The sequence below is a fragment of the Tinamus guttatus genome, unplaced genomic scaffold (genome assembly GCF_059628265.1).
Source record: "Tinamus guttatus ecotype Peru unplaced genomic scaffold, ASM5962826v1 Tinamus_guttatus_pri_ptg000323l, whole genome shotgun sequence".
NCBI classification, from domain to species: Eukaryota; Metazoa; Chordata; class Aves; order Tinamiformes; family Tinamidae; genus Tinamus; species Tinamus guttatus.
The window spans coordinates 740767-768137 of NW_028288857.1; the positions used below are offsets into that span (position 1 = coordinate 740767).

Sequence of the window (27371 nt, forward strand, 5' to 3'; positions counted from 1 at the left end):
AATCTATTTCTTTTCTTTCCAAAAAAATAGCATATATTGGAAGTCTCAAAGTTAGAAAAATCAGGCAAATTAAAATAAGGAAAAGCCCCAGGTGGTTTGCAGATACTAAACATTTTAGTACTGCAATTATTTGTCTTGTATATGTGATGTATTTTTCAGGTTGCCAAAACTGGATTTTCTCCATTGATTTATGACAAGTTACACTGAAATATTTTGTACAGGTTTATTTCAGTATTCCAGCTCACTCCTCAATGGATTTTATGTATTTCTCATAGGCGTCTTCACTCATCAGTTCATCCAGTTCAGTGGGGTTTTCCACAGTCATCTTGATAAGCCAACCTGTAGTTAAGAAATTAGAGAACAAAAAAAGAAAAACAAACAAAAAAGAGTTGCCAATATCCTACAATAGAGACATTCATGTTACCCCCTAGCAAAATGCTCCCTGGTAGACATAGAAGCACTGCAAGGTCTTGTGCCAGCAAACAGCATTTAGATACATTGTATGCACACTCTTAAGAAATAGCCTGAGTTAGACTAGCTATCCCAAGCAGTACTGTCTCTGTCAGTAACATTAAAGAAAGGCTATTTAGAGAGAGTAAAGTCTGAATACCCTGAGCTGTTACAGGATTAAAAAAAAAAAAAAAAAAAAAAAAAAGAAATGCAATGAAGGGAAAAAAATTAAAGAAAAATTTAAATTCAACTTCAATTTATGTCTGAAAAGAAAACACTGCAAAGAAGTTGACAGCAAAGACAAGACACCAAGAATGCCTTCATGCTATTTTACTGGACTTGAACTATATTCAGTACATTCTATCTTAAGCCTACACACCATTGAATCCGTAGAATTAAAAATCTCCCATCTATCTGTGACAGCAAGAAACACTCTTAAGATCCAGGTGGTATTCTCTATTGAAAGATAAAAATCACATCTTACCATCTTGATAACAAGATTTATTGACGAGCCCTGGATTCTCTGCAAGGGCAGCGTTAATTTCAGTCACTTCCCCGGTGAGAGGAGAATAGAGTTCACTAGCAGCTTTCACACTTTCCAGGGCTCCAAACTCATCTAAAATACAGAATATGATTTAATGCTCCTAGGAGGAATATACATAATGATTTCTGTTTGTAGATAGATATTCTGATGGTGATCTGGCCAATGAAAGAAGTGCCTTTACACTGAACTTGAAAACTTTCTGGCTGAAAAGAGGCTGAAGTCTTCAGTATTAGGACAACAATCAGAAGTACTAAATCTGAAGTTTTTGCTCCTCAGTTATTCTAGGGAACTTGCAGTAGCATCTGGCTACTACAGAATGGATGGATATGCATTATATTTGGCTAGTCCTTTAGTTAAAGCCAACAGCATGATATGGGATGGCATTAGACAGAGCTGCCTCCAGTTCTTGCTGCAACAGGTCTAAATAGGCTTTCTGTGTTCCACTTAAAGTTTTCTCTACAGAACAGATACAGCCATAGTCTAGGAGTCTCGATTTTTATTTTGGAAGCACTCTCAAACGTTACATTTGCACTCACTGGAAACACACACATTAGTGTTCAGGAGCACCACTCTGGAACCATCCCACTGCCCTTTCATTTTTTTTATTTTTATATGCAGTTATGAAAACGATGCCTGGGGCAACAGTAGTCTGAGTAACTCTAAACCACAGAGAAACAAAACGGGCTGTAAGAACATGGAGCTGTCAGAAGACACCTAGGCATAAGCACAGGGAGTGAGAGAACATCTTCTGGGAGCAGTTTCCAAGTTGCTAATGGGTAGAACAACCTATAATTACAGTTGATAGCAGAAATTACTGAGTTTGTATGTTCACAAAAAAAAATAGAGCTTAATATCAATTGTTTTTTACATTGCAAACCGTGAAGTGCATGGTTGCAGAATTACAGCTAAGCCTAAGCCCTATCAAGAAGTTCAAATCAAAACATAAAAATAAGTGGATTTTAAAAACAGAGTACAAATAGAATTATTACAAATATGTATTTCAAATATTTGTTTTTTAATTAGATGCCTTCACAGTTTAAAAGGTAGTCTCTGCTAGTACAAGCAGCCTAGGATTTGTTTAGTTTTATCTTACAGAGTCTGAAAGATGTTGTCTATCTTAGAAATACCTGAGTTAATTTTGTATCCAGAAGATATATAATGTTACTAATAAACATAAAGGTTAATTCATAAAACACTGCTTTGCAAACGCTGAGTGGGGTATTATAATTATTTCATTAGAAACTATAGCTAAACTTACCATGTTTATTCAGCTTGGTCCCAACTTCTGGAAGACTACAATAAACAACATCTCCTAATGCTTCCTTAAAAGAAAAACAAGTGAATCAAAACATACATTAAGAAACTGTATGTGGGAGATATTTGATACAGTAACTTCAGAATGAAGGAAATAAACAATTTTTCTCTCTCCCTTTCTTGCCTCTTGTCTCCCAATTTAGCTCTCAATCTTTCTAAGGGTTAAACATTCATAATGCAAATCACTTCTTAAATTTATATATTTTTAAAAGCAACGAAGACAATGCCCCAAATGCCCAACTGTTGTTTATCTATAACAGTATTAATAACCATAAAGCTGATACAGTTTATTTCAGGCAGGCTGAGAAAAATATCTGCTGATCTCCTTAAAGAAACTGACTACCACTGTCTTGGCTTAAGAAATATATGTGGCACACTGTAGTTCTATTCGTAATTGTTCTTTAGCCAGAGGAGTTGCAGCATATTCAAGTTCAAGGGGAATTTGGCCTCAAAAATACATGTCAACTTCTTTGTATAATCATGTGCTTTAAAAGCCCAGTAAAACTCAAGTGATAAAAGAGGTTTTAAATTCAGCTGAACTATTCAGTTTCTCATCAAGTTCAGCTCTCCATAGGCTTGATCCGAGTGATTAAGAATTTATCAGAGTTTGCTGAAACAGCATCAACTTTACAAACAGTGTTACAGCTCTAAGTCCAAAATCTCAGTCTATACAATACACAAGTAGAATGATAATAATTTTTTAAAAAGTATCCATCCAAAGAGCAAGGACAAGAGTGGGTATGTATAAGTAAATATTGCAGGCTTGGTTTAGGAGGAGGGGAAAAAAAAATCAATACCTGTGCAAAATTGCTGATTCCTACTGTTCCAATACCATTTTCAACTGATATCCACTCATGCTTGTCTGTGAATTTGCGGGCTAAAACGAAACAAACTTGGTATTTCAGAAGTATGTGACATGGTGCTTGCTTAGAATACAATAATACATTTGCGGGGTTAAAACCTGCCTTATTATTATTATTTATGAGGTTAGTTTTTTATCTGTTTTTCCTGGAAAATACTTAAGATAACAGTGCAAATTACAGAAGCACTTTGTTCCATTCACAACATCTGCAGCAGCACAACAGAAACTCTACGGCTATTGCTGATAGCATTAACAGCTCCTGTGTCATCAGTAAAGGTGCAAAAAGAGTAGTTTGAGTTCACAGAAGTGTAAGTCAAAAGTGCACGTGTGCACTTTACTTGCAGTTGCACATCTCCCTGATGACTTTTTCCAACCTGTTCGGTAATTATTTCCACCAACCACTTTGCAAGGACAGCATTAATGACATGCTGGAAAAACATGACCATTCCAACATCTCATTCAAGGTACTGTGTATTTAAATATATCCATGAGTTGCAGGGAAGAGTTGCAGCCTAGCTATTTGAAGCAGTTAGTTGACTGCCCTCCCTGTTCAATGTTGCCCCAGATCTTTGTAAAATTAGGCCAAATTAATATTAGGCCACTTACACAGGTAACTTTTACCTAAGAAAATTTGCTCTCTGCTAATGCTGCTACTATAAAACAACTCAGAATAACTAATGTTGTTCTTGAAATTTAAAGACCCCTGTCTTTTCAGACCCTTGTGACAATCTCACAGTTTTGCATATAATTTAGGTCTGTAAGAGTCATGACAGCTTTTATTATTGAAAGCACCTCATTCTATAAAGCCATATGGATGAACTTCAAGACAGCTAACTGAAACACACTTGTCTTCCCTCACTTGGCATAGAACTTTTCTCACTCTAAGAATTTTCAGCCCGCTTTGTTCTTTTCTCACTTGCAGCAATTCCACTAAGATTCTCTCTTTTCACTTTTCTTCTTTTTAATATTCACTTCTTGCATTTGTCTAAGTAGACAAGGGGTGTTCCTGAACCTGGAGAGCTTCTTGAACTGTGTTTTAATCCTGTGTGATTAGTGACACATCAGTGCTGCTGGACCTTCCTTCGGGTTCCAAAATTCCCCTCTTGGCCTTCACTCCTAAGCTCCTTTAGAGAAACAAAACCTGACAAAGCCTTGCTTATTTTGTAAGCTTGTGCATGAAGGAAAGCAGAAGTGCTTGCTATAGTCCTGTTAAAATGTTTCCACTTTAAATCAGTAATGTTTTGAAATGTTTTAATTGTTGTGACCCTCTCATTAGCTTCTGAATAGGAACTTCTAAAATTGTTTATTTTAAAATGGCCTGAGTTTTCTAGACCTACATAGCACAATGCAAATATAGACAATTGTGTATGTCCTTTTCAGGACATTTTACAAAATATTTTGCATGCTCATTTTTCAACACAGTATCAATCAGAAAAAGTGGCAGCTAGCATTATTTAAACCTACATATATTTCTCAGGACATATTCTAATGAACAGGAGAAATCACATATCTTGTAAATCATTTTAGGTCAAGACATTAAATCCATGGATAATAGGAATGTCACTGGAAATAAGTAATGAACCATGAGAACAGACACATTTCAAACCCAAACTGAACACTAATGTTATGTATGCCACAAAGAAGCTAGATAGTACATTTTTATGTAGAATAATAATACTAAATAGGATTCAAGATTAGAAAAGAGAAGAACAGATTCTGCAGGTCGAATTTATAACAAAGCAGGCTGTCAGGACAGCACATAAGAAAAATTCTAACCACGTAACATGTACTGTAAATAAATCCAAGGCCAAATGAGAGTTAATAGGTGATCTCAAAATTTGAACTTTGAATTTATGCAATCGGCACATTAGCTAAATCAGTCTGAATGAATATGAGATGTCAGAGCATACCAAGTTTTTTCTGTAACTATTATTTTTCAGAAAAGCAGCTGAATTTACTCATGAACTTCATGACTTGTTTTGAGTCTAACTAGTGCATTCTAAACTTCAGGTATTATTTAATGTAGTCTGCCTCTATTAAATATTTTATAAAGATATGCCTGAAGAGTGAAGGAAAACTCACACTTCTACAAACAGGCATACAAAAATGTTTCCTCTCTGCCAAAACCAAGGTATGATTTATGTTATCTTTAAGTCATATCTATAAAACGAATGATGGGCATATTAAACAGTTACAGTAATGAAGAAAAGTTTAGCTCTTGATTTATCTGATTTGCAAATAATGACCAATAGAAATATTGTTTCTTTCATTTGCAAAGGCTGCAGGAGACTAGGTTAAAGGCTATCTGAAAGAAAAGAAATGACTTACTCTCAGTAGTAGACAGTGCTTTAATAGTATATGTCTCTCCTCCAGCCCTCCCTTCTCCTTTGTACTTCTGTTGTCTGGAGTACAATGGATTCTCTTTTCAGATTTGCCTTCATTCAAATCAAGGAGTTACTGTCAGAATTAACCGCATAAATGCAAAAATGCGCCAGTGCAAGGGTCTATCTTCTGCCTTAATACTAGTGCAGCTATGCTGCAGGGGCACTCATCAGACTGACCCACCGATGCGAACAGGCCCAAGGCCCTGAAAACCCGACACAGATTTCCTGCCAGCCTAATCCAGCCTGTCCTTGATGTCTGCACGTTTTTGCCTCTCTTGTTGAGGGATTCGGGGCACATCATCAACAGCACAAGCGCTGTTTGAGCACACGAAGGCAAGGAAAAGCTCCCAGGTTGCTCAGTGAAGGTCCTGGCTGGGGCCAAGAGGGGACAGGGGCGCACAATGGAAGGCAGCAGCAGCCGGAGCAGCTAGGACTGCAGCATGGCAACGAGGTCAGTTTTCTGGCATTTCAGGGGAACAAACCAGCTTCTCACGGCATAAGGAATTGGAGGAGCATCAGCGCCAAAGCAAGGGACAGGAGAAACCGCGCTACGGAAGGCAGGGAAAGAGCAATTGCCGCTTTCGGCCGTGGGATCCGGCGCAGGGGCTCAGCCATCTTGCGAGGCTGCGCTCCAGCTCCCACACAGCCAGCGTCCGCCGGCCGGGATGAACCGGCCGAGTGCCCGCGGCCCGAGCAGCGATTCACGGTCGCGTGGTGGCTCTGCAGTAACCTTGGGGCAAGCACAGAACAGCTCCGCGGAGCTCCAACAGCTCCAACGCGGCCTGCTACGCGTACGCCATCTGCGCAGGGCAGCTAAACGGCGCTCCTGGATAGACTCTTGTCACGGGGCGCTGCCCATCCCCGCAGCGCCTGGCAGGTGGGTGTTCAAACGTTATGGGACACGCACTCAGGACAGCACAGTCCCTTAAGAGCTCCGGCCCCGTTACAAGGGTCCGACGCGCGTTAGTCAATTAGAGGTTAGCAGAGAAGCGCAGGCCGCGGCCCCGGCAGCAGCAGCACCGGCTGCGCCCCCAGCGCGGCCCCGTCCCGCCCCGAGCCCCGCAGGCGGCGGCCCCCGCGGGGCCCGCACCCGCCGCTCCGCCGCACTCACCCGCGAGCACCAGCGAGCTGCTCGCCAGGCTCCGGGCCGCGGGGCCCCGCGGCGCCGCCGGCCGCAGCGGCCGCAGCGCGGGCGGCCAGAGGCGCGGCGCCAGCGCGGGCCCGAGCCGCCGCACCGCTCCGCACGCCATCTTTGCCGCGGCGGGGCGGGGCCCGCGCTCCGGGACGGCCCCGGCGCTGCCCGCGCTCCACTAAAGACAGACGCGTGGGAGGCGCGTGGGGGCGGCCGTTTATTGTAGCGTGAGCTCGTGCACACGGTAACAGCAGGACGGTATTGCTCCAAGGGCGCAGCGTCGTGGCTAGAAGCTTATAGTCTAAGGCTACTTTTTAAGGATCAGCTGCCGTTGCCTAAGCTCCTTCAGCTGTGAACAAAGCGGTTTTTCATTGCAGTTCCCAAGTTGTTTTTCACGTTAGTCCTGTTGATCATTAGTGACCGGCTTCTCATCCTTCTTGCATTTAACCCCAAAGAAACTGAAGAGCTTCATTAGCATTAGATCAACAATCTCCTCTTCTTCGGAAGCCTGGAAGAATTACAACAGAAATAAGTTACTAGGGCACCAGAAACCCACAGTCTCTGCTCAAGCTGGAGCAAGTCTCAAGAGAAGCTCTGCACTTGGCATGAAGTGAACCAAGTGTGACTCAAGGCAGAGAGTGAATATCTGCTGAAGCAGAACACCACGATGGTATTTTTATCAGACAAATGTCCCTGATAGTCTGTAGGTGAGCACATATGAAACAGAAGAAATTTCGCTCTGTCAAAGCCTGTGGGAATCCTGCCACCAAAGCCTGGAGATAGCTAGGTTACCCTCCATATGACTGGTGGTATCACTAGGCTGGATTTCATACCATGCTATCAATAGCTTGAATATGTCAGATGCTTAAAGAGATATTTTTAAAAAGAGCTGTATTGTCCTCATGAAGACACTTGGAGTTTTGGCATGGCACTGAGTTTGATGAAGCTAGGACACAAGCCCAAGGCTTTGTTTCATTTTCCTGCATTTAGTATGTGAACATAATATAGACTACGAATAAGTTTTGGTACTAACTCTGAGCAGAGTCATCTAAATGGGAATGGGCAGTGTGAATCTGCAGTATCTGAAGTGCTCTTTGTGCTGAAATGTTGACTTCTCAAGAGCAGGACAGAGTGTACCTGTGTTCATCAGATGTGGAACAGCTAAGTGACCAGTAAGCTCTGCACCAGGAGGTTAAAGAACAGCAGAAGAGCCTGTGTGAACCCACCTGGTAATGCTTCTGCTCCTCGCTGAAGGCAACCAGGATCACCGAAATGAACAAATTCAGCACCACAAATGTCATGAAAATGATGCAGGAGCCAATTAAGAAGGAGCCTAGAATTGGATTGTAGTCCAAGACCTGCAGTATTAATAAGGCAGAGCATCATATTTTGGTTATGACAAAAGGATATACACAGAAGCAGCTTAACACTCAAAAAAGGAGTTTGCCAGTTTGAAAATCTTTGCGGCTAGTAGATTATTTTATATACATGTTGTATTTATATAAATGTACAGTCATTTTTTTTCTCCTTTGGTCATTTTCATACTTTGATCAAAATGATGACTTTTTCTTTGGTCTATAAATATGGGCAATTTATTTATTTTTTATATATTCGTGTCAATATAATGGTGTGAAGATTTCATGTGCAAGTAGCTATGAAAGTATAGATGAAATCTCTGTATGCGTTTACCTAGTTCATTATGAGTACACTCATGTTTGCAATGGGATATGAGCTATATTTCATCCAATGTCCTTTCCTTTTCTCGATGAGAAAGGATGTCTGCTTTAAAAGGTTTTAGAATTTGCAAACTTAGATTCTTGCCTACCACCAATTGAAAGTCTTTCTATTTGCCAGCATTATTATCATCTGAGATGCTAATGACACAAATAATGAACTTCTCCAAGTTAGAGATGGTACCTCCTCATAGTTGAAGATTCCCAGCTGAAGACTGACCATTGTCTCTGCCGAATCGAAGAGAGTTTTGTAAGAGTCGAGCTTCCAGCCAAATATCAGGTTTGTCTGCAGGGAAAGAAAACATATCTAGCACCATAATCAGAGTACTTGCTGCAAACGCAGCTAGTAACTGCTATATTTGGAGAAAGCTCTCCTTGTTTATCACTGGAGCCCTGTGAAGGGTTTTGGTTCTGGCTTGGTTTTGGTATACAAGCGGGGAAAACACCTGACAAGACCGTAAAAGAGGCTACTGTTGCACATACTAAATTTCAATTTGCAAAGAACAGGCAGGTGGATGTTTTAGCTTGTCTTTCACTTGCACCAAAGAATCAGAGTTCAAGCAGTACATTGCAGCCATCAAGCTGCTAACCTAGGATTTAGACAGACAGCTTTGTTTAGTTTTGCATTTCAAACCTGCATTGCTTTCACTATTCAGGAACAAATCATTCAATGCGGGTGCAGAGTGCAGACAACAGAAACCACAGTGATACTCACGGCAATGGAATAGGCCAGGAACATGATTGCAATAACAGTGATGAACCCAGAGATATCACCCCAGGCCCTGCGTAGGGTTGAAGTGATCAGGTTGAGTTTGGGGTTGAGCCTCAGCAGATGCCACAGTTTTACTGTGGACAGAAGTACTAAGAAAGCAATCAGGTAACCCAGCACTGCATCAGCTGTTGCTGTTTCATTAAAGCTTACAGATCTGTTTAGGAAAAAAGAAAAGATTTATTAAACAATGCACATAGATGCCTTTGAACTGCATGAAGAACTACACTGGAAAAGTCAGTCCCTCTAGACGTGGTTTCAGCCTAGGGCTGACTTGAGCTCTTGCCTGAATGTTCCTTTCTGCGCTCCCTGCTGCATGTGCACAAAAAGTCAGCAGGACATGGCAGTTTTATATCAGCATTAGCCGGAGCTGAGAGAGGGTCAAGGATATAACTGAAATGCTGCTGATTTTCAGATAGTCTTTGTGTTTGGAGATACTTAAAACACAACCAAAGGAGGCCCCGATCTAACGCCAAAGCAAAAGATTGTACCAGACACCTGAAAAGGTCCCTTCCTGCCTACATTATTCTGTGATTCTTTCATTTCTTTCTTGTTCAACCATATTTTTTAAAACGATATTATTTCTATTCTGTATGAAACAAGTTTCTGCATTAGCAGCACTGCCAGGGGACGGGCTAGCTAGCAGTAACACTTACTCCTCTTTGTGCTCCTGGTAGTAGCTGATGTCTCGGGTCCCTAGGATTGTCCGCTTCACAAACACGGACAGGGCACTCCAGCTAATCGCTATAATGGCCAGCTCCAGGAGATTCCACTTGCTCTGGAAATATCTCCATTTCAGACTCTTCATAAGTTTTCCCTGTGAAAACAGTTTTGCACTCTTTCCATCTCCAATTCCATATTATAAAATGCACCTCTAAGGATTAGGGCTGTCCCTTCTGCAGTAAAACAGACTACTGCACATCCATGTAACTATGTCTTGCACTGATTTATCTTTTCTTTTTTTCTCAAAAGAACCATTCCTGCCAAGTAAAATATTTAATTTTATAAAATTTAAATTTATATAAAAATGCATAAAGACACAGTGTCTGATTCAGATTCCATGGGGACAAGTCAGCAGCAGCACCACTAAAGTTAAGTACGGGCCTGAGAAATAATTTGTGTATTACCCACTGCAAATGCATTTGTAAATGAGATCAGAACAGAAGCAATACGATACCTGGCACCAGAAGTACCCCTTGGATCTCACCTGTACTACCATGTAGTAGAGAATAAAGAAGAAATAAATCACTTCTGCTGCAATGACGAAGATATGGAGACTATTGGTATATGGGTAAAGCCGGATGCTTTGCAGCTCTGCACTTGTGAAGAAGGCTCCTAAAAATAACAGTATTTATCTCAGTATTCTGATAGTTAGGTCTTTCTGTTTTCATTCAAATGAAAAAAAACTTATTTTTGCTTTTTTGTCTTTATACTGCATTGATTAGCTGAAATAATTAGGAACTAACATTTTCCAGTTCCTATCGTGTACATTTTAGAGATTAAGTTTCAGTACTGTGCTTTCTTCAGCAACAGATGGCTACAGCATGAGCAAACGTGAGCTATTATGGTCTATGTTACTGTGGCACTCCGTAAGTATTATATCTACATCAACCTCTAAATGGTTTGTATATTTTTTTTTATTGATTCTGCCATTATTAGCATTATTAACACGCTTCTGTTTACTGAATAAAGAACCTGGAAAGCACTGACAACATGTAACTATGCCATGTGTAGCTGCATTGCCTGCTGTCTTCTGAAACGTGTAAGTTCAAAAAGGCTCTCACCTAGAGCATTTGTTTCAAACATCAGACTTATAATGCAGAAAAGATTCACGTTGGCGTTGTAGACTGTAAATTCAACGAACACTGCTCTTGTAAAGGCATCTAGCCAGACATTGGTGAAAAGGTACTGGAGAATTCTGCCGAAAAACATATAGCTGGTCATCTAACCCATACGGGAGAGAAACAGTATTACACAGAGGAGTTATTTCCTAATACAGAGCAACATGTTAAGAACATAAATTACATTGAAGCCATCACAATAATATCTACAATAGCCGGGCAAATCCTCAGTGGGAAAACTCAGGATGCTGCCTGAAATTAATCCTAAATAATGTAGGGGAAAGAGCAGCATTCCCACCACAACAGCTTCACTTATAATTTACTTGCATGCACATGGTACCTGGAGGCGTTCTGAGGATCTGTCCCCAGGTGAACCACGTATCCTCCTCCCCGGTAGACGGCAAGTTTGCCCCAGATTGGGTGCCCTCTTAGTTGGGCCTGACTCTGATACTGCCACGCTGAGCTCAAGTCAGAGGAGTTGTGGAAAGCTGAAGCGTTCCAGTGTTCCCCGTAACCTAAGGTGTCTTCAGTTTGGAAGGTGTACGGGGCACGGCATTCCCGAATCGCCTGCTGGAGCTTGGCAGCAATGGGGCATGTGTCTCCTTTCACTCTTACTTGTCGAATTCGGGCACTACCCACTAGCTTGGAATTGCCATCTGTAATGAATCCTGAACAGGACATGGAAATGAGCAGTACTGGCAGTATGACAAAACTCCTACTAATAATTTTTTGTATCATTTATTGTTTTGGCATAGCTTCGGTTTAAAAAAAAATCCACAACACTGTAAGCAAAATTCTTGTGAAAATAAAGCCCTTGTCCCAGTTTGAACTGAGTTCTCATGTAACGTCTGTAGTTCCATCCACAGAGTGCAGTATAATTATCAATCTGTACTTTATAGAGAAGGAAACTGAGAGCTGCAGGAGCAAATTTGCCCATTTAGAGTCACTCAGCAAAACAACTGGGTGCAGCCTGCATTCATCTGGCTGCGCAGGAGGCCTGTGCCCATCTGCTAATGCATTTTAATATTGGCTGTAAAATGTGAGCTGGAAAGTGGGCTGCACTTAGTACTGGCTAGATAGAAACACAGCGATGTTAGGAAATCTGCCTGCATGAACCTAAGCCATGACACTAATAGCTCTCCTGAAGAAAAGCTTTATAGTGCCATCTACCTACCATTCTTTTTCTAATGCAAAAAGAAGCTCATGTGAGCTAGGAGGCATATATCTTAATATCTGCAATGAGTAAAATGTAAAAAATGTAAAATTACAATACCAAACTTGGATTATATCAAACCTAAAATATCAGGTTAAATTAAACCTGGTCAGGCTGGCGGAATCAGAGATTAATTTGGTTATTGTGTTTCAGCGCACAATGTATTGCAGCCCTTCAACTACGCACATCATGGTTAGACAGTGTAGAATTACACACTGATTTTTGTTGTTTACTAAGATGAATAAATCCACAGTAGCCTTGTACACTCATAATCCCCTCCTCCAATGTAATCTGCATGTTCAAGACAGAGGTAAGTATAAAAGATAAAGTTTCAGCTGAAGCTCAAACAATTGGATAGGAACGCAGTGGCTGCACCTTTGTATGAGCCGTAAAGATTTTTGACTAAGGTAGTTCTTGCCCATGTGAAAAAATCCTGGTAACTATAGATATCCTGGAATCCATCTGTAAAGCTGTTCTCAATGTGCTTGTTTAAGTAGTAGGAATTGGGATCTCTCTGTCCATAGGCAACCAATAGCAGCATCCACAAAAATCCCAGATAGGCTGGAAAAGACAAGAAGAGACAGCACATGTGAGCCCAGAATAATAACTGCTACTGCTTAAAGAGCTGCCTTGAAAGACTCTAACCACTGCTAATGAATTTACACAAGCTGCTTGAAAGTGCTGAAGTTTATCACATTTGGAATATGAGTAGTGATCAAGAAAATAAGTGGGAAGGCTGACTGAACATCAACAGCAATGGAGGCTCTGAATGGAACTAGCATGAAGAAGTGAGATGGAACATCTCACTTTCTTCAAGTGAAATTCAAGTTTTGTTTTCTGCGGCTTTTAGAGTAAGCAAGACTGAAGTGTTAGTCACCTGTAGAAAATCTTTGCTCTTAGAAAGATGTCCTCCAATTGCTGTTTTGATTCCAACTTACTTTAAGCACTGACCTCCTCCTTTTGCCCCTTCTAATTTTCATTAGCCCGTCACATTTTTGTAGTTGCACTTTTATTTCCCCTCAGCTCAAATTGCACTGAGCCCACATGACTAGCAGAAAGCTAAAAATTCACTTTTTTTTTTCTTTTTTCAAACTCCAGAGAACATTTTTACTGTGGCAAAATATCGATATGAATAAAGCCAGATGATAAATTATTGATGGATAATACCCAGGATTTCTCTGATGAGGGCAAATGCTTTTTGCTCCTTCATGCAGTTGATTTTCATTTTCTCAACATCTGATGCAGGAGGTGGCTGGTAGATGTTGCTTCTGCTGTCCCGTCTGGCTCCAAAGAGAGGATTTGAATCACCTGCGAGTGAGAACAGGAAAACCTAGAATCATTCAGTAGATCCACTGTGTCTTGCTTTTCTCTTATTTTGCCACTGTAAGGAAATTTTAATGCCTTCTCTTACAAAGAGAGGGGACATGACTTAAACCATCAGTAGGGTAAGGTAACAATGGTGAGGGAAGCAGCCCACCAACCATTAAAGCAGGTTCAGGGTCTAGCCTGGGTATCTCTCTCTTCCTGTTGCTCAGGAAAGATGGGTAACAGGAAGAAAGATATCTCAAAACAGACATACTCAGAGTTTGAGACTGATCAGGGAGAAAACTGTTGAACAACACTCTTTCTCCTTTATGTTTTTTATCTTGGAATCGTTCTTATTAAGTACTCTGCAAAATTTATCCCATCTAGACATATACTGGTCATTTTCCTCTTCATTGCAGTAAGGTTTCTATATATACAAAAATAAGTGGTGAATTCCTGAGTTGACCTATAGGTCATGTATTTGTGCATAAAACAGTCCAAAATACCAGAGAACACTTCACTATCTTTAATCATTTCACACACCTGGGGCACATAAAGACCCATCAATGGCTGTATTTTCTTCATCCTCCTGCTCCACCTTCTTCAGAACCAGAGCAAAAAAAGCAGCAAATCCCAGCACCTGGAAAGAATTAGCTTTTGACTCACTGCATACCTGTTCCACATAAAGAACCTCACGTTCTGATCTGGATCCCTTTGAATGCAGGTACCCAGACCAGGCAGGAGAATTGTGTTTTGTGTTGCTCTTTTGTAGCACAAGCACGTGAACAAGACAACAGTGCACACAGTCCAGCTCACTGAACACTTTTGCCATTTTCCCTGGTCAGAAACTTTATCCTCTATCAAATTCTGGCAAAAGAAGGGGAGACGAAACTAAAGGAATGCAAGCAGAAGACAGTACAACGCTGTAATCTAGCTCTTGTTTTAAGGCCAAGGATTTTTTTTTTGTTTTTAAGTGCTGTGGTTATTTAAAACACCCAACACTCTTCATGAGGTGATGGTAGAATGAGTTATTAGCCAGCAGTTGCACTTGGATCTCACCTTTAAGGGCTGTGTGATGAAAAGACTTTCAAAGAAGGAAATGGCCATGGAGATGAGCCACTTGATGGAGTTCTCCTTGCCATAATGCAGCCCGTAGAGCATAGTAAAGAAGCCGGATACACCACTGGTGGCTGCAACAAGGAACCATGCAATGAACACAAACCACCAGGGCAGCCCCTTGGAAGAAGGGCCTTTCTTGCCATCCCTGGAGAAACTTGGAGTAAGGGACCACCTGGAGAGTCAAGCAGAAGATAAAAAAATAGTTCTGCAGTGGAATAGAAGGTGATGAACAAAACACAGACTTCAGGTGTAGTATGCAACATATTACAATTTAAAATCTCAAACAAAATATTTTAAATTATTTTAACTAATGCAGTTATACAGGATATATGGATAGCAAAAGATACAGAGAGCAAAAATATGGGAAAGTCTGTGGACAAGAGCTAAAATGCAAACAAGTATGATGGGTGTATTACATGCTTAATTCATGCATAATTGAACTTTGAGTTGAAATGCTGACAGAATTAAACACATGAGTGCATTTTCGCTGCTGGATATATCCCTTGTGATCACCATAAAAACCAGAGACATAGTTATTGGTGTTGTTTTCAATATTTCTAACTTAATGATCATACTTTTTCTGAGATATTTTTGTCTGCTCACTATTTTTTCTTTATCCATATGTTTTTATCGACTCCCCTGAGGCTTTGGATCTCAGTGATTGTCTTGAGTATTTTGCTATAATGCAGCACTAAACTGTAGCACTCAATTTGGAGGCAAAAATGACAGAGAGTAATGACCTGTCTTTTGTGTGCAGTACCTAATGCACTGAAATTCTGATTTGCTTGTACTATAGTATAATAATAAGCTTCTACGGCTATAATAATGCTTACCCAGCAAGTGCTATGCAGTAATTACTTTGGGCTCCATCATCCTGGCCGATTTGGAGTTCATGATCTGAATTTATTTTACTGAAAATTGGATGTGAACTAGGTTACCTCTCACTGCTGGATGCTGAGGAGCAGATCTGGCTCTCCAGGAGGTTCTTCATGTGCTGAACCTGCCGAACAGCCTGTGTGTAACTCTGAGGCACCTGAAACTTGTGGGGCCCCAGTAGTTCCAGCTCCATCTCCACGTGCTGGAGCTGCACGTACAAGCAGCGATTGTAGTCACTGTGTTTCAGCCGCTCACACACTCCCTTCTCTGGAGTTGGGCTTCTTTTTTCTGCAATTAAAGAGAAAAAAATCAGCATACCTAGCCATAGATTAAAATAGCATTCAGTACAAAAAGCAACAGAGTTGGAGCCCAAGATCAGCAGTGTGACAATGCACAGTAACATTTGAAGGGACATATACGTGCAACTTCAGTTATGGAGTTTTAATGCTCTTCTGCAAGGAAGTTGGACATACCAGGAGGGAATTTGGTAAGGCAGAGGTCCTAACACCTTAATAAAAAAGTCAGATGATACTGAGTCCTACTTTATTTTTGCCTGTCCATGCAACTTGTAGGCTCACTGGAAAAGCCAAATTCAAGTCTTAATGAAACCAGTGAGATTGTTCACTCGTCTATTATTGTTTAATTTAAAGTAAATCAACACCTAAGATAAGAATCAGACTGAAAAGATTGGTTTTGTTCTTGGTTAGCAAGAACAAAACAAGGGACAAAATGATGTAAAGCAGCTCATATTAGAGAGCCTTGATGCTGTTAGATACTGATCCTTCTCCCAAGCCAGGCTGGTACCTAATATTTCATTCCACAGCATAGGAAATAGATTTCACGGTGTTTTAATTGAATTGCCTTTAAGAGAGAATATAAGAAGAGCTTGGATCATCATATCCTATGGTCATTACCATGTTCATTACACAGGTTTCAGCAGGGCTGTCACATTGTGTCACATTACCTTGCATATCCACAGCACCTATTGTGAGAATTATAGGGTCATCCTTCTTTTTACTGTCATCATAAAACTCGTGTCCAGCTCTATTCTGCTGGCAGATGATGTCCTCAACCAGTGCCAAAAGTGTGTTGATGTTAGTTGCTTTCCCAAGGTCTGATACCGAGGTGAGTGATGGAGTCTTCAGGGCTTTAAACAGGGAGCTGACAATTCTCCTTATGTCCTAGAAAAGACAGCAGCAGCATGGCAGTGACTCTGCAGTGTGTAAACCTGCTGTGATTTGAAGGCGTCACTGCTTGGGAGTGTACAGGTTGCTAACATCTCCAGGGTGGGCCTGGATGTGACAGGCTGATTCCGAAGAGCTCAGCACGGCAGCTTTCAGGATGCAAAACTGACTGATGACCTAAGCCGAGGAAGACTTTGATACATTTTTATCTCCACTAACCTCCTCACTCTTTGCTTGTAACCACTTGAGCACAGTGATCTGGGTCCCACACAGTCGTGCAAGGACCTGCGATGTGCACAGGCAGATCTTGCTGCAGTCAGAGCTCCCCTGCAGGTAGAATGTGCCCTGAAGGTGGATGCCCCTGGCCAGGTCCTCCCTCCCTGGCCATGTGGATGCTTTACCTGGCGCTTTGCCCCAGTCTGTGCTTGGTGGGTAATTGCGGGCAACCCGAAGGGCATCTGACCGGGGAGATTCTTGCTCTTGGGTGGTGCGTGGCGGCAGAGGGCAGTGCAGAGCAGCCCTGGGGACTTGCCTTTGTCACAGCCTCTGGAGTGAGGCGGCCAGCCTGGGTGACGGGCCGGGCGGGAGGCAGGCTTGGCGATACGCGGCCGCACTTCCCTGGCTTCTTCTCTCTCCCCTGTGTGGCTGGCCGGGATCGGGTGTTCCTGAAGATCTGCACAATGAGCAGGTTGATGGGGAACATGAGGAGAGAGCTCTCGAAGCCGATCATCACCTCCTGCCAGGTGAACTCGATCTTACCTGTCAGGATCAGAGAGAGGAGGAGTGAGAATAACCCCATGAACCATCAGATCTCTTATGAAAAATCCCATTTGTTCAACTGTCCTGCTTCTGTATTCTGCTGTCTCTCTTTTTCCCTGCCCAAGCCAGGATTAGGATTATTACCCAAATCCATTTTCTGCTCTGCGGGATCCTTTGGCACTCCCCAGAACATGATGCTCGTCAGCATGGTGCAGAGCAGCAGTGAGAAGCAGCATGACACGCGCTGGGCTCGTGTGAAGGAGCTTCGTGGGGAGCGGCTGAAAACTGAGTACCAGATGTGTCCATCTTGGAAACCCTTGGAAGTCTTCATGAAAAACAAATTGCTGGGAAGGAGGAGATGAAAATCAAGAGGATGCTTAGGAAACAGAAGGAAGAATAAAGCTGCAGTTTGGGGTGCTAACCTGTTGGTGCCTCTAGGCACTATCAGAAGAAATAGTAACTATGAGAAATTACCACATCTCATGGCTTGATTGGCATTGAATAGTCATAACTCCTTATGTCCTTTTCTTTTGGCCATGCCATGGAGGAATAGCTAACCATAAACAGTTTCTGTACAATTTTTCAGAGACATTAAATATAAGGGAAGATAAGGTTGAGTTTTTGTAGATCTTGTTAGACTATCCCCTTTTAATACTAGCATTTCCACTATGGTATTGCCATTTAGGTAACAATCCTTGTCCAGAGTTCTTTGAAATCAGTGAAGGGCATCCTTTATTTTCATTTTGACCCAGTGGTTTTGTATTTTTGCACACTCGCTTTTCAGGCTCCTAAGGGCTCAAAGGTCTATAAAGCAGCAGTATTTACCTGAACTGCTTCATGTCTTGTTCTGTAGCTACTGGGAACACTTTATCGAGGACACACTCTCCAATATCAACGGCTAGCCAAGAGTTACAGAGGAAGTACCATTTCTGGTCCCATGCCAGGTCATGGACCAATACACGATTCACATACCTGCAGGAAAATTGTAGAGCAGTTTAGATTATGATTCGTCCTATTCATCCGTTAAAAAAAAAAAAGAAAGAAACTAACACTTCCTTCCTTTCCAGAATTGTGAAGAGGATGATTGTTATGCGCTAGGAAAGGAAAAATGTTATCGTTATATAAAAAAAGTGCATCTTTAATGTTTTCCAGCATACACTTACCAGGACGGACTGTGTCCTGAATTATCATGCCATAGTCTAATACTCCGCAGTTCTCCAAGAGGGAAGAGAGTGCAGAGCAGGAAAACATCCACTCCCCCGCGCTCAAAGACTGGTGTGTCGGGGTCGCTTAGATGGTGTGGCTCACTCTCTCCTTCCAGGCCGTAGAGGGTGAGAGTCACCTGGAGAACAGAGGGACAGGCTGAAGACCTGCACGTATTGGAATTCTGTGTGATTATTCCTCCAACATACTCTGGCTTCTTCAAATTTAAGGACTTTCTGGCTTAGAAGCTGCATTTGAGCCACCCTGTTTACTAGTCCCTGGCGCTTCGTTATTCATCAGGCTGTATAAGTGCATACATAAATGGCATTAGTGCACAGTTGCTCCAGTACCTTGGAGGTTGTGGCGGCCCCGCGGCGGTGTCCTGTAAACACGGTCACAAGATACCGATACTGAGCCAAGGGGTCGTTGTCTTCCAGGACTGTGATTTTCACCTGCAGAGCGACATAACACGAGCAGCGCGTTAGTAGTTCTCTAGGTACGGCTGCCTTGTCGCTGTGCGTAGGAATTTGTCATCTTGCAAACAGTGCGTACATACTTACCAGGAAACATAGAGTAAAAGGGAAGGGAGTAGGGTTGGTTGAAGACTTCCTATCAAAACAGTTTTAGGATGGTTAATGACATTTGGCACAAAAAAGGGCAAAAAACCCCCCAAAAAACCCACTGTGTTTCCCAGAAGGCTTTTTTCAGTAAAAAATGAAAAAAAAACTTCAAAGCTGTTTTTTTTTTAAGAAAATGTAAATAAAATAATCCTTTTCACTTCTGTTAAGATTTTCCACTATTTTAAGTTATACCTAGAAATAGGGTAGGCAGAAGGACGCAGAAATGAGCAGTGTGGGCACTCTGAATGTTAAACAAAATTTGATTTTATTATAGTTTCATTTTCAAAGTTTAGCAATAACTCCCTGATAGCTGAAGATTTATGAATATTCTAAGGAATGTGCAAGGGATGCCATATATGAATATTCTAAGGAATGTGCTGAGAATGACTCTTGTAACATCCACACTAGCTCTTGCATCACTTTTCACTTAGGGGCTTCAGCTTACAGAAGGATGGGCTACTGTGTCCTAAATGCTTGGAATGACATGTTCTCCACAGGAAGGGCCAGGCAAAGCAGGATTTGACCTAAATACATTCAGTCTTTTTCTGAAGACTTACTTTGGCATCATCCTGGATGTCTTTCCTTCGAGCCCAAATAACTACAAGCACATACACCAGAAAGATGCATCCTACAGTCGTCACCACCACAGGGTTGTCCACGAAAGTACCAAATAGCTCCACAGTTTTGCTAACATCAATGGCATTGGGTATGACAAAGAAGGAGCTCCCAAAGAAGGTCAGGTGGTTGCAGAGGCACTGTGTGCTTCTAGGATTTGTTTTTGGTCCTACCTGAAAACCAGAAGAGTTTCCTGATAAAACATTCTGGACATTTGGTTTCAAAGTATTCAAACTTACCGAGGAAACTGCAGAGATTGCTAAGATTGATCAGTTAGTGGGGAAAAGTGCTCAAATTCCAACAGGTAATATTAATTCTAGTATCTGGTCAGAAATATGCATTATTATACATGTCAGAATGGTTCTTCTTATTTGTATCTTCTTATATGGAAGCACATTCCAAGAAAGTAGTAGAAATGTCATTTTACATTGCACTTTTTTACTTTTTGAAAATTTTACTTCTTGAATTTTTAAAAACATTTCAAAATGAACTTATTTTATGGTCTGAGTTCAAATCTGTTATTTTTCTACAGTGCTGTGGTCAAAAGGGGTTGTTTTAAAATGTATAATATAATGTTTTATTTCTCTTTACTTACATGGCATCCATAGCTACTCCATTTCCCCTGGTGCTCATCCCAAAATACGCAGCGGGATGCAAAGCAAGTGACAGCTATAGTTAGCCTGTCATTGAGTGTAGAATCCATTCCCATATCTAGCACAACCAGGAAATAGTAAGTTCCCTCGCCGAAAAAGAGTTCTTCTGGACTAAGAACCCAGGTGTTTTCCTCACCTTGAACATAAATATTTTGGTTTCAATGTATATAAGGAAATGTTAAATCTGGAAGTATTTGGCTCTATTGCATATAACCAAATAAATTAACAGAACAAAATGAAACAAACAGGGATCAAATAATCCTTAGCAGCACATTGTTCAACGCACATTGTTCACTCTTTGGCTATTAGAGAGGGGATCCTGAAGCAAGGCAGACTGAAACACCCTTGAGAGATTTCTTTCCAGCTGGACTCCTAAACTCATGGTCAGGGCTCATGTTGCCCATAACAAGTGCTAACCCTGTAAACTTCACTTCATATTATCTGTACTAAGTGCCCTTAACTGGCTGTGGATCGTGGGTGTACATCTGGCTTCGTCTTTTGGGCCCATAAGTTCCGAATGAATGAGTGAAAAAGGCCCACTAGCAAGTTGTCTTACCTGCAGTAGTCTTCTTACAGAATAGGTGATGTTTCATATCATAATTAGTTTCGTTTGGACGATATTCGTATCCTAAGTAGAGTATCAGTGGAACATCTTGCTCAGATTCCAGGTGGATCACTATGGATGTGTTTTCTGAAGTGACATTGACTTGGAAAGCACTAAAATTGCCTAAAGTCAAAAGAATCCTGTCTTCCTGACTTCCTGAAAGCCTTGGTAGCATAATCTGTTTTCAGACAGAAAGATATTGAATACAGCAAATTACCTTGTTTCTATTATCCATAAGCACAAATCAGCCACATGGCAAAGAATCTTTTTGTTTGTTTGTTTGTTTCACAACATAGGGAAAATGCAGCCAGTAACCCTGGCTGCTTGCCTAGGCTTCTCTAATGCGTTTAGAGAATAATAATGAAACCCAAGATAACAAAAATGACAGTTCATAAACAAAGGAAGTATACAGGAAAGAGAGGGAGAGGGATAGAAAGTCTGGGGTTTACCTCAATGTTTTCTTTGAGATTGCTGACTGGTATGATCAAGCCATCCAGACCGGTAAGACTTAAACCTCCCACTGTTCCGCTGATATCAAAACTGGTGTCACTGGAGAAAAAGGGGTTTGCTGCAAAGCTCACCATCTATTAGCAAGACATTAGCAATCAGCTTTGGGTTATTGTTAATATTTCATTACATTTGCATTCTGAATTGCTGTATACCTAAGGCTTGATCTCAGACTCAAACAGTAGTCATCTCTGTAGTAGACCAGACACAATCCTTAAAAGTGATTTTTACTGTATCAATATTTATTGCTTTCCATTCATTGTAATCTTTTTGCCTTTTAGATATCAGATCATCAAAAGGCAGTTGTATAATCGCCTCATGAAGAAACTCTTTCAAAGCTAGGAACTAAAATCTATTATGATTGCATGCAGAGCATGTCTGAGTTGGTGGTACAATGAAAGGAGCCTCTCCTAACACTCAGGTAAGACAAGGGGTGTCTTTCCACTGAATTCAATAGGATCTGGACATGTCTTACCAGAGCTGGAAAAGGCAAGGCACAGCAAAAAAACACTGTATTTTACAGGTGCATGTAGGCATTTTAGAGTGGTAAATCAATCTGAGAGACCCTTAGAAAATTCATTATAAAAATAATATACAATCTGTTGTTCTGAGGAAAAGAAAACAGCATCCGATTGAGATGAGGGATGTGGGTTATCAGGAGACTTGCAGGCCTTTTGTCTCCTGCAGGATCTGCCGACCTCGAACCAATTCATTTCTATCTGGGCGCTGTTTGTTGGGTTTGATGGTGGTATGGACTTGGAGCTGTTGTATCCTCTTGGAGAAATAGATGTGAACAAATGGCAAGTGGATTTAAAGTTATTGATTCCATCACTTTCTCTCACCATGAAAGTATGAACCAGACATGTATATGAGGGGTTAAAGGGATGAGGAATTTAGGTTTTCAGTCCCCATCAGCTTATTGAACCAACCTCATGTAATTAAGAAAGATGAAGACTTTGGTGGAAAAAAAAAATCAAATGAATCTATTGGCATAACTGGAGGGCTGACTTATGTGGTTTTGTGTTCGTGAAGGGATTCTAAAACCACTGGATTAAGAAAATAAATTGCAGCTCAGATAAAATCAGGTAACAGCTGTTCACTTGCCCTTATATCCACTGTTTCATCATCAACTCCTGCAATGCTGAGGGAGGAAGCAGGTGGGAGAGTAAAGCTGGCAGAGCTGGAATTGGAGACATTAATGGATGTCCCGTCCATGCTCTCTGTTTGTAATCTGTCCACAGTTACAGTTAGACACAAGCAAAACAAAACAAAGACAGGGAAGAAAAGCATTAATAATATAGACTTTATATTTAGAGAAAATGCTTCCTCACTTCATAAGTATAACTTGTCTAATAAATTATTTCTAGTTCTGCCAGTAAATGCTTAATATATTATCTGTCCCTGATGTAGTACTCCACAAAGTATCAGCACAGGATCATCAAAAAAGAGATAGAATTGGCATATCTGGATTTTAAATCTTACCCAATTAGGTGTATTTATGTGAAAGATGTACTTAGTCTCTATGAAGGAGCTCTTTTTATGTGCAGTTGAATGTAGTTGAGAATCAAGTTCTAGGTGAACAGTTTAGGAAAGATTATAGGATAATGCTTGTCAGGCTGCTCACAGCTATGTTTGCTCCTGCCAGGCTGGTTACAATTCTATGTAATATGTCAGTAATGACAACTTGTAAAAGGAAGAAAAACCTTCACTAGCATAACATGAGTTTTTCATGCTTTCATAGGTAAGTGGCTACTGTCTCATGCAGGAATAGTAGTAAGTTCTTCTCTGGTCAGATATGACACGAGATGGCAGGAGAATTTCTAAGATAGCTTTACTGAAGTTAATTGGAGTCAAAGCTGTTTTTGCAGTCAATAATTACAGCTTCAATGTACTGCTGAAATGTCATTATGCTACAATCTTTGTGGGGCTCCATTTAATGAATAATATAAAGAATATTTGGGAAACATCTGAGCAGCTATCAGGCATTTAGGCACAAGGCCATCACTGAAGCAGTATTACTTGTACCTGTTAATATACATTGTGGCAGAAGGAGTGGTAAGGACCATTGGTTCATCATCTGGTTCTTTCCCAAACAGAAGGGCACTCTGTAGATTTTCAACTGTATTCAAGAGCTGGAGTGACACTGAACTCTGAAAAAGGATTAGAGGAAGAAACTTGTAATAAAGCTCTTTAGAATCAGCAAGCTGCACATTATTTGCTTTAACCTTATGTGTGTGAGTAGTGGAAACAATAGTGAATATTCAGTATCTGTGGCTACCTTGAACAGTGCAGGTAGAATCACAACTGGAAAATATCCTATCACGATCAGTCAGCTTGTTACCCATTAGATGCCTTAAACTGATCTTGTGTTCTCCAGCGCTCTGGCCTGTTCAGCTTTAAATGTATAAAATCCAAAGAGGTTTCTTGCATTTTCAACAGCAGACTGTTCAGTCTAACAGGTCTAACTGGGGAGAAGTTTACTCTGATACTCAATTTAACTCCACCATGATGTTGCAAGAAACATTACCCAATGTCAGTTTAAAAATACAAGAGGCAGCAGAACTCTTAAAAGCCCTCTGAAGCATGGAAAAGGTTCGTACACAGTCCACTAGGAACTGGAGCAACCAAACCAAAATTACCTGTTCTGCCTCGAGCACTGAAGTATTCACATCTCTGTTTTGTACAGAAGCTTTAAGCACATTGCTAACTGCATTAAATAGGTAGTTGGCTGCATCCTTTCTCTTCTGATCATCTCTGCTGTCCTCTGTGTTTACAGTAAGCAAGGAAGCACTGACGTCTTTTAGAGTGTTGCTGGCTTCTACCTGCATGGGAAAAAAGCCAAACAGTTTATGTGTATTGGTGCTACAAATGACAGAAGTGACACATGATCTCATTAAGGCTCTTACTGAACATTACACCAGAAGTAATCTGTTAGGACTATTTGTGGTCAAAGCTGTTTTAATTATAATCATTTGTGCTTCTCAAACACCAGTAAAGATGAGGTATTAAAGATGGTATACTATCATGTAATACAATCTGAAAAGTCAAGCCTGCCTCTGCAGATGCAATCCGTAAAGAGGAATAATATGTGAAGGAAGCTTATCTATAAAACACTGGGCCGAGATATGGTTTACATCTTACAGTAATGTAATAAATAAGGTTATTTTGTTTGGTGCTGAAATTTTGGTCCAAAAAATACAACTCTCTTGTCAAGTGCATATCAATATTATTTATCACAAAGCATATTAGACTACCAGCAAGTAATACCTTTGTCCTTGTGCTGCGGTAAATACCAAAGAAAGATGAATGTATGATTTTCCTTTTGTGCCCAAACACAGCCATTGATTACTTTGTAATTGTGAAAGTACTGTATTTTTCTTAGCTCAGAGCGGTGAGGAAGCCAGTCACATTCATTATAAGCTTGGCCATGCCCATTCCTTCAATCTGCAAATTCTTAGCAGCCTCAGTGTAGAGTGCATGGAGAACGTGAGCAATTTCGTGGGCTTGCTGAAGTTAACCACATAGTGCTGAAGAGCTCCCAAGCCATTTTCTGGCTCAGGTGTGTAAGACAGAAATCAGGCATCAATTTTACATCCTCTGACTATAAATTATATCACAGAGTGTAACTGGCCAGTCAGTCACAGCCTGGATGTAGTGGTTGCTGAGACAGAATCTATGAGTCCAGATCCTTTTACTCTAAGTAGTAAAAATGTATTTCCCTCTGGTCAAGACACACATGCTGATGAGGTTTTAAAGCTGAGTAAAGAACATTTAAGTGTAAGGCATTGACACTCCAAGGTCAGTGGGATGCAGTAGAGTCTGTACTACTTGTGGAAGAAAATCTGAGATTGATTTCTTCGTACCTGTGCTGAGATAGAGAGCTCTTCACTCCTGTAAGTGATTTCTTTCAAAACTTCTGACATCTGAAGGGCAGTTTGCACTGATGTTACGTTAACAGCAGACAGAGTAGTCAACATCAACCCTCGGAGCTTGGAACCAAACGGATAATTCAGGAAAGGAATAAGATGCTCATTAAGACCATGTAAATAGTGCCACATATTTAAAGCAAGGTTTGCTGTAAATTATGAGGTAGAATAAGACTTTACAACAAGCATCATTTGAACTGATGTTAGATCTGCTGACAAGATGCCACGTGCCTTACATACTGTGTAATCACAACTATTTTGTTACCTCCCAGCTCAGAGAATTTATGAACTTAACAGCCATTAACAGCTAGGAGAGTTACTTGAGAGAATTTGTGCTTGTGTGTGTGCATTACTGTATAAATGCCACCTCCAGATGAATCTTAATTGAAGGATACATTAAATTTCTCTAGATCTTTTCATCTGGGCACTCAAGCACTGCACAAATAAAAGCTTAAAACTGAAACACAAACTCATAACCGAAAAGAACAATCTAAGTTACCTGCCATCTAGTACTTTGGGGGAAATTTAAATAGAATATTTCTCCCACGGAAAAGGCCATTCTAGCAATATTTAAATTGTTTGTGGAAAATCAGGTTAACTTCTAGTTTAAAAATACCATGCTAATTAGTTTAATCTTTTAGTTTTGGTTAAAAATGTTAATGGAATTCTTCTGTTGATCTGAATGGATTGTAAGAGTTTGCAGAGGATGGGATTCAAATTCTGACTTTTTGATTAGATTCCTTTTTATTTTTTAATATTTTTTTCTGTTCTAATCACAGACATGGGATGAGTATCTTTAATTCAGGACCATCCAATCCCTTAGTAACTTGTCATGACAATAGCTTCCCAGTTCCTTATTCCCTGCTCCAACTTCACCCTCGCCCTTTAGAAGGCCCCACAAACAGCCTACAAATGTAGTACAGATGTCTATTGTAATAACTGAATGTAAAATAATGAAACTCTAGCACTTGACTCAATTTTATGCAGAATGCATTGAATTCCAGAAGAGATATTCTCATATCTGAAAGATCTCAAGTAGTGATGGGCAGATATTTCATAATTTTTAAACATCTCTAGCCATACCAATGACTTTTTATATTCTATCAGTGCAAATGCAATAAAGCAAGTGGCCATGGGATAAGGTAATGTAATAACAATTGAGAAAGAAAACTTTTACAGATGGATTGTAAAGAAAATCATTTGCTTGGCAAGTAGCGAAAAATAGCTGAACCTGTGCCAAATACTGAGGCAGATAGTAGAAACCTGAAACCTCTATTCATGTCAGAAAGTTATATCCGGCTTGTTACGAAAGAGTTGCCAAAGAATGTGAAGAATACATTATATTACATTCTCCTGCAAGAAAAAAAGTGTCTGGCTGACCTCTTTTCGTGTGTCTGTCTGTAAAGATGTATTAAGACTTTCCTCTTGGGTCTCCTGATTAAGAACTGAGGTCACAGACTTATACAGCTGGAACAGACTCCTGCTGCTGTTTCCATCTTTGAGAATGATGTTGGCCTTCTCGGATACGATGGTCTGCAGGGTCAGGTTCCCCTTGGTCATATCTGCGTGTCCAACCTGATGAAGAAATCAGATATGCCCCTAACATTGGCAGGGCTGTTATAATCACTTTTGCACAGCTTCCAAGATAGTCTAGATATTTGATAATAGCTAGATAGTATCTAGCTATTCTAGCTAGAGCTGGACAGAAACCTCATTTGTGTTTCCCATGTTTTCGTTGTTTATTTTCAGTTAAATTTG

General features: G+C 40.7%; 2 protein-coding genes across 2 annotated transcripts in view; both read right to left on the minus strand.

The window, feature by feature from the left end:
- Positions 1 to 209: 209 nt before the first annotated feature.
- On the minus strand, positions 210 to 6804 carry GCSH (glycine cleavage system protein H). The gene is made up of 5 exons (XM_088529054.1): positions 6666 to 6804; positions 3106 to 3185; positions 2253 to 2316; positions 935 to 1066; positions 210 to 339 (listed from the first exon to the last, which is right to left on the minus strand). The coding sequence occupies exons 1-5, from the start codon at positions 6802 to 6804 to the stop codon at positions 242 to 244; spliced, it is 513 nt and encodes a 170-aa protein (XP_088385180.1). The 3' UTR covers positions 210 to 241.
- Positions 6805 to 7083: 279 nt separating this feature from the next.
- The window catches only part of LOC104565898 (polycystin-1-like protein 2), a 34946-nt gene continuing 14658 nt past the window's right edge, over positions 7084 to 27371 (minus strand). Inside the window, 29 exon segments of the mRNA XM_088529106.1 lie at positions 7084 to 7194; positions 7913 to 8044; positions 8604 to 8705; positions 9135 to 9345; positions 9845 to 10005; positions 10396 to 10523; positions 10973 to 11106; positions 11370 to 11697; positions 12618 to 12803; positions 13410 to 13550; positions 14091 to 14187; positions 14607 to 14838; positions 15605 to 15830; positions 16507 to 16723; positions 17259 to 17499; positions 17501 to 17543; positions 17546 to 17829; positions 18311 to 18457; positions 18649 to 18827; positions 19039 to 19140; positions 19866 to 20096; positions 20519 to 20712; positions 21133 to 21358; positions 21630 to 21764; positions 22792 to 22918; positions 23713 to 23837; positions 24327 to 24509; positions 25551 to 25676; positions 26994 to 27188. Coding sequence (XP_088385232.1) covers positions 7084 to 7194; positions 7913 to 8044; positions 8604 to 8705; positions 9135 to 9345; positions 9845 to 10005; positions 10396 to 10523; positions 10973 to 11106; positions 11370 to 11697; positions 12618 to 12803; positions 13410 to 13550; positions 14091 to 14187; positions 14607 to 14838; positions 15605 to 15830; positions 16507 to 16723; positions 17259 to 17499; positions 17501 to 17543; positions 17546 to 17829; positions 18311 to 18457; positions 18649 to 18827; positions 19039 to 19140; positions 19866 to 20096; positions 20519 to 20712; positions 21133 to 21358; positions 21630 to 21764; positions 22792 to 22918; positions 23713 to 23837; positions 24327 to 24509; positions 25551 to 25676; positions 26994 to 27188 — 4944 coding nt within the window.

What these genes read in the sequence shown, in the direction of transcription:
- GCSH (XM_088529054.1), bottom strand. Translation starts at nt 6,804, where the DNA reads ATGGCGTGCGGAGCGGTGCGGCGGCTCGGGCCCGCGCTGGCGCCGCGC. An exon ending in GAATCAGCAATTTTGCACAG is followed by an intron (nt 2,317 to 3,105) that starts GTATTGATTTTT and finishes TTTTCTTTTAAG; the next exon opens with GAAGCATTAGGAGATGTTGT. An exon ending in GACCAAGCTGAATAAACATG is followed by an intron (nt 1,067 to 2,252) that starts GTAAGTTTAGCT and finishes TCTGTATTTTAG; the next exon opens with ATGAGTTTGGAGCCCTGGAA.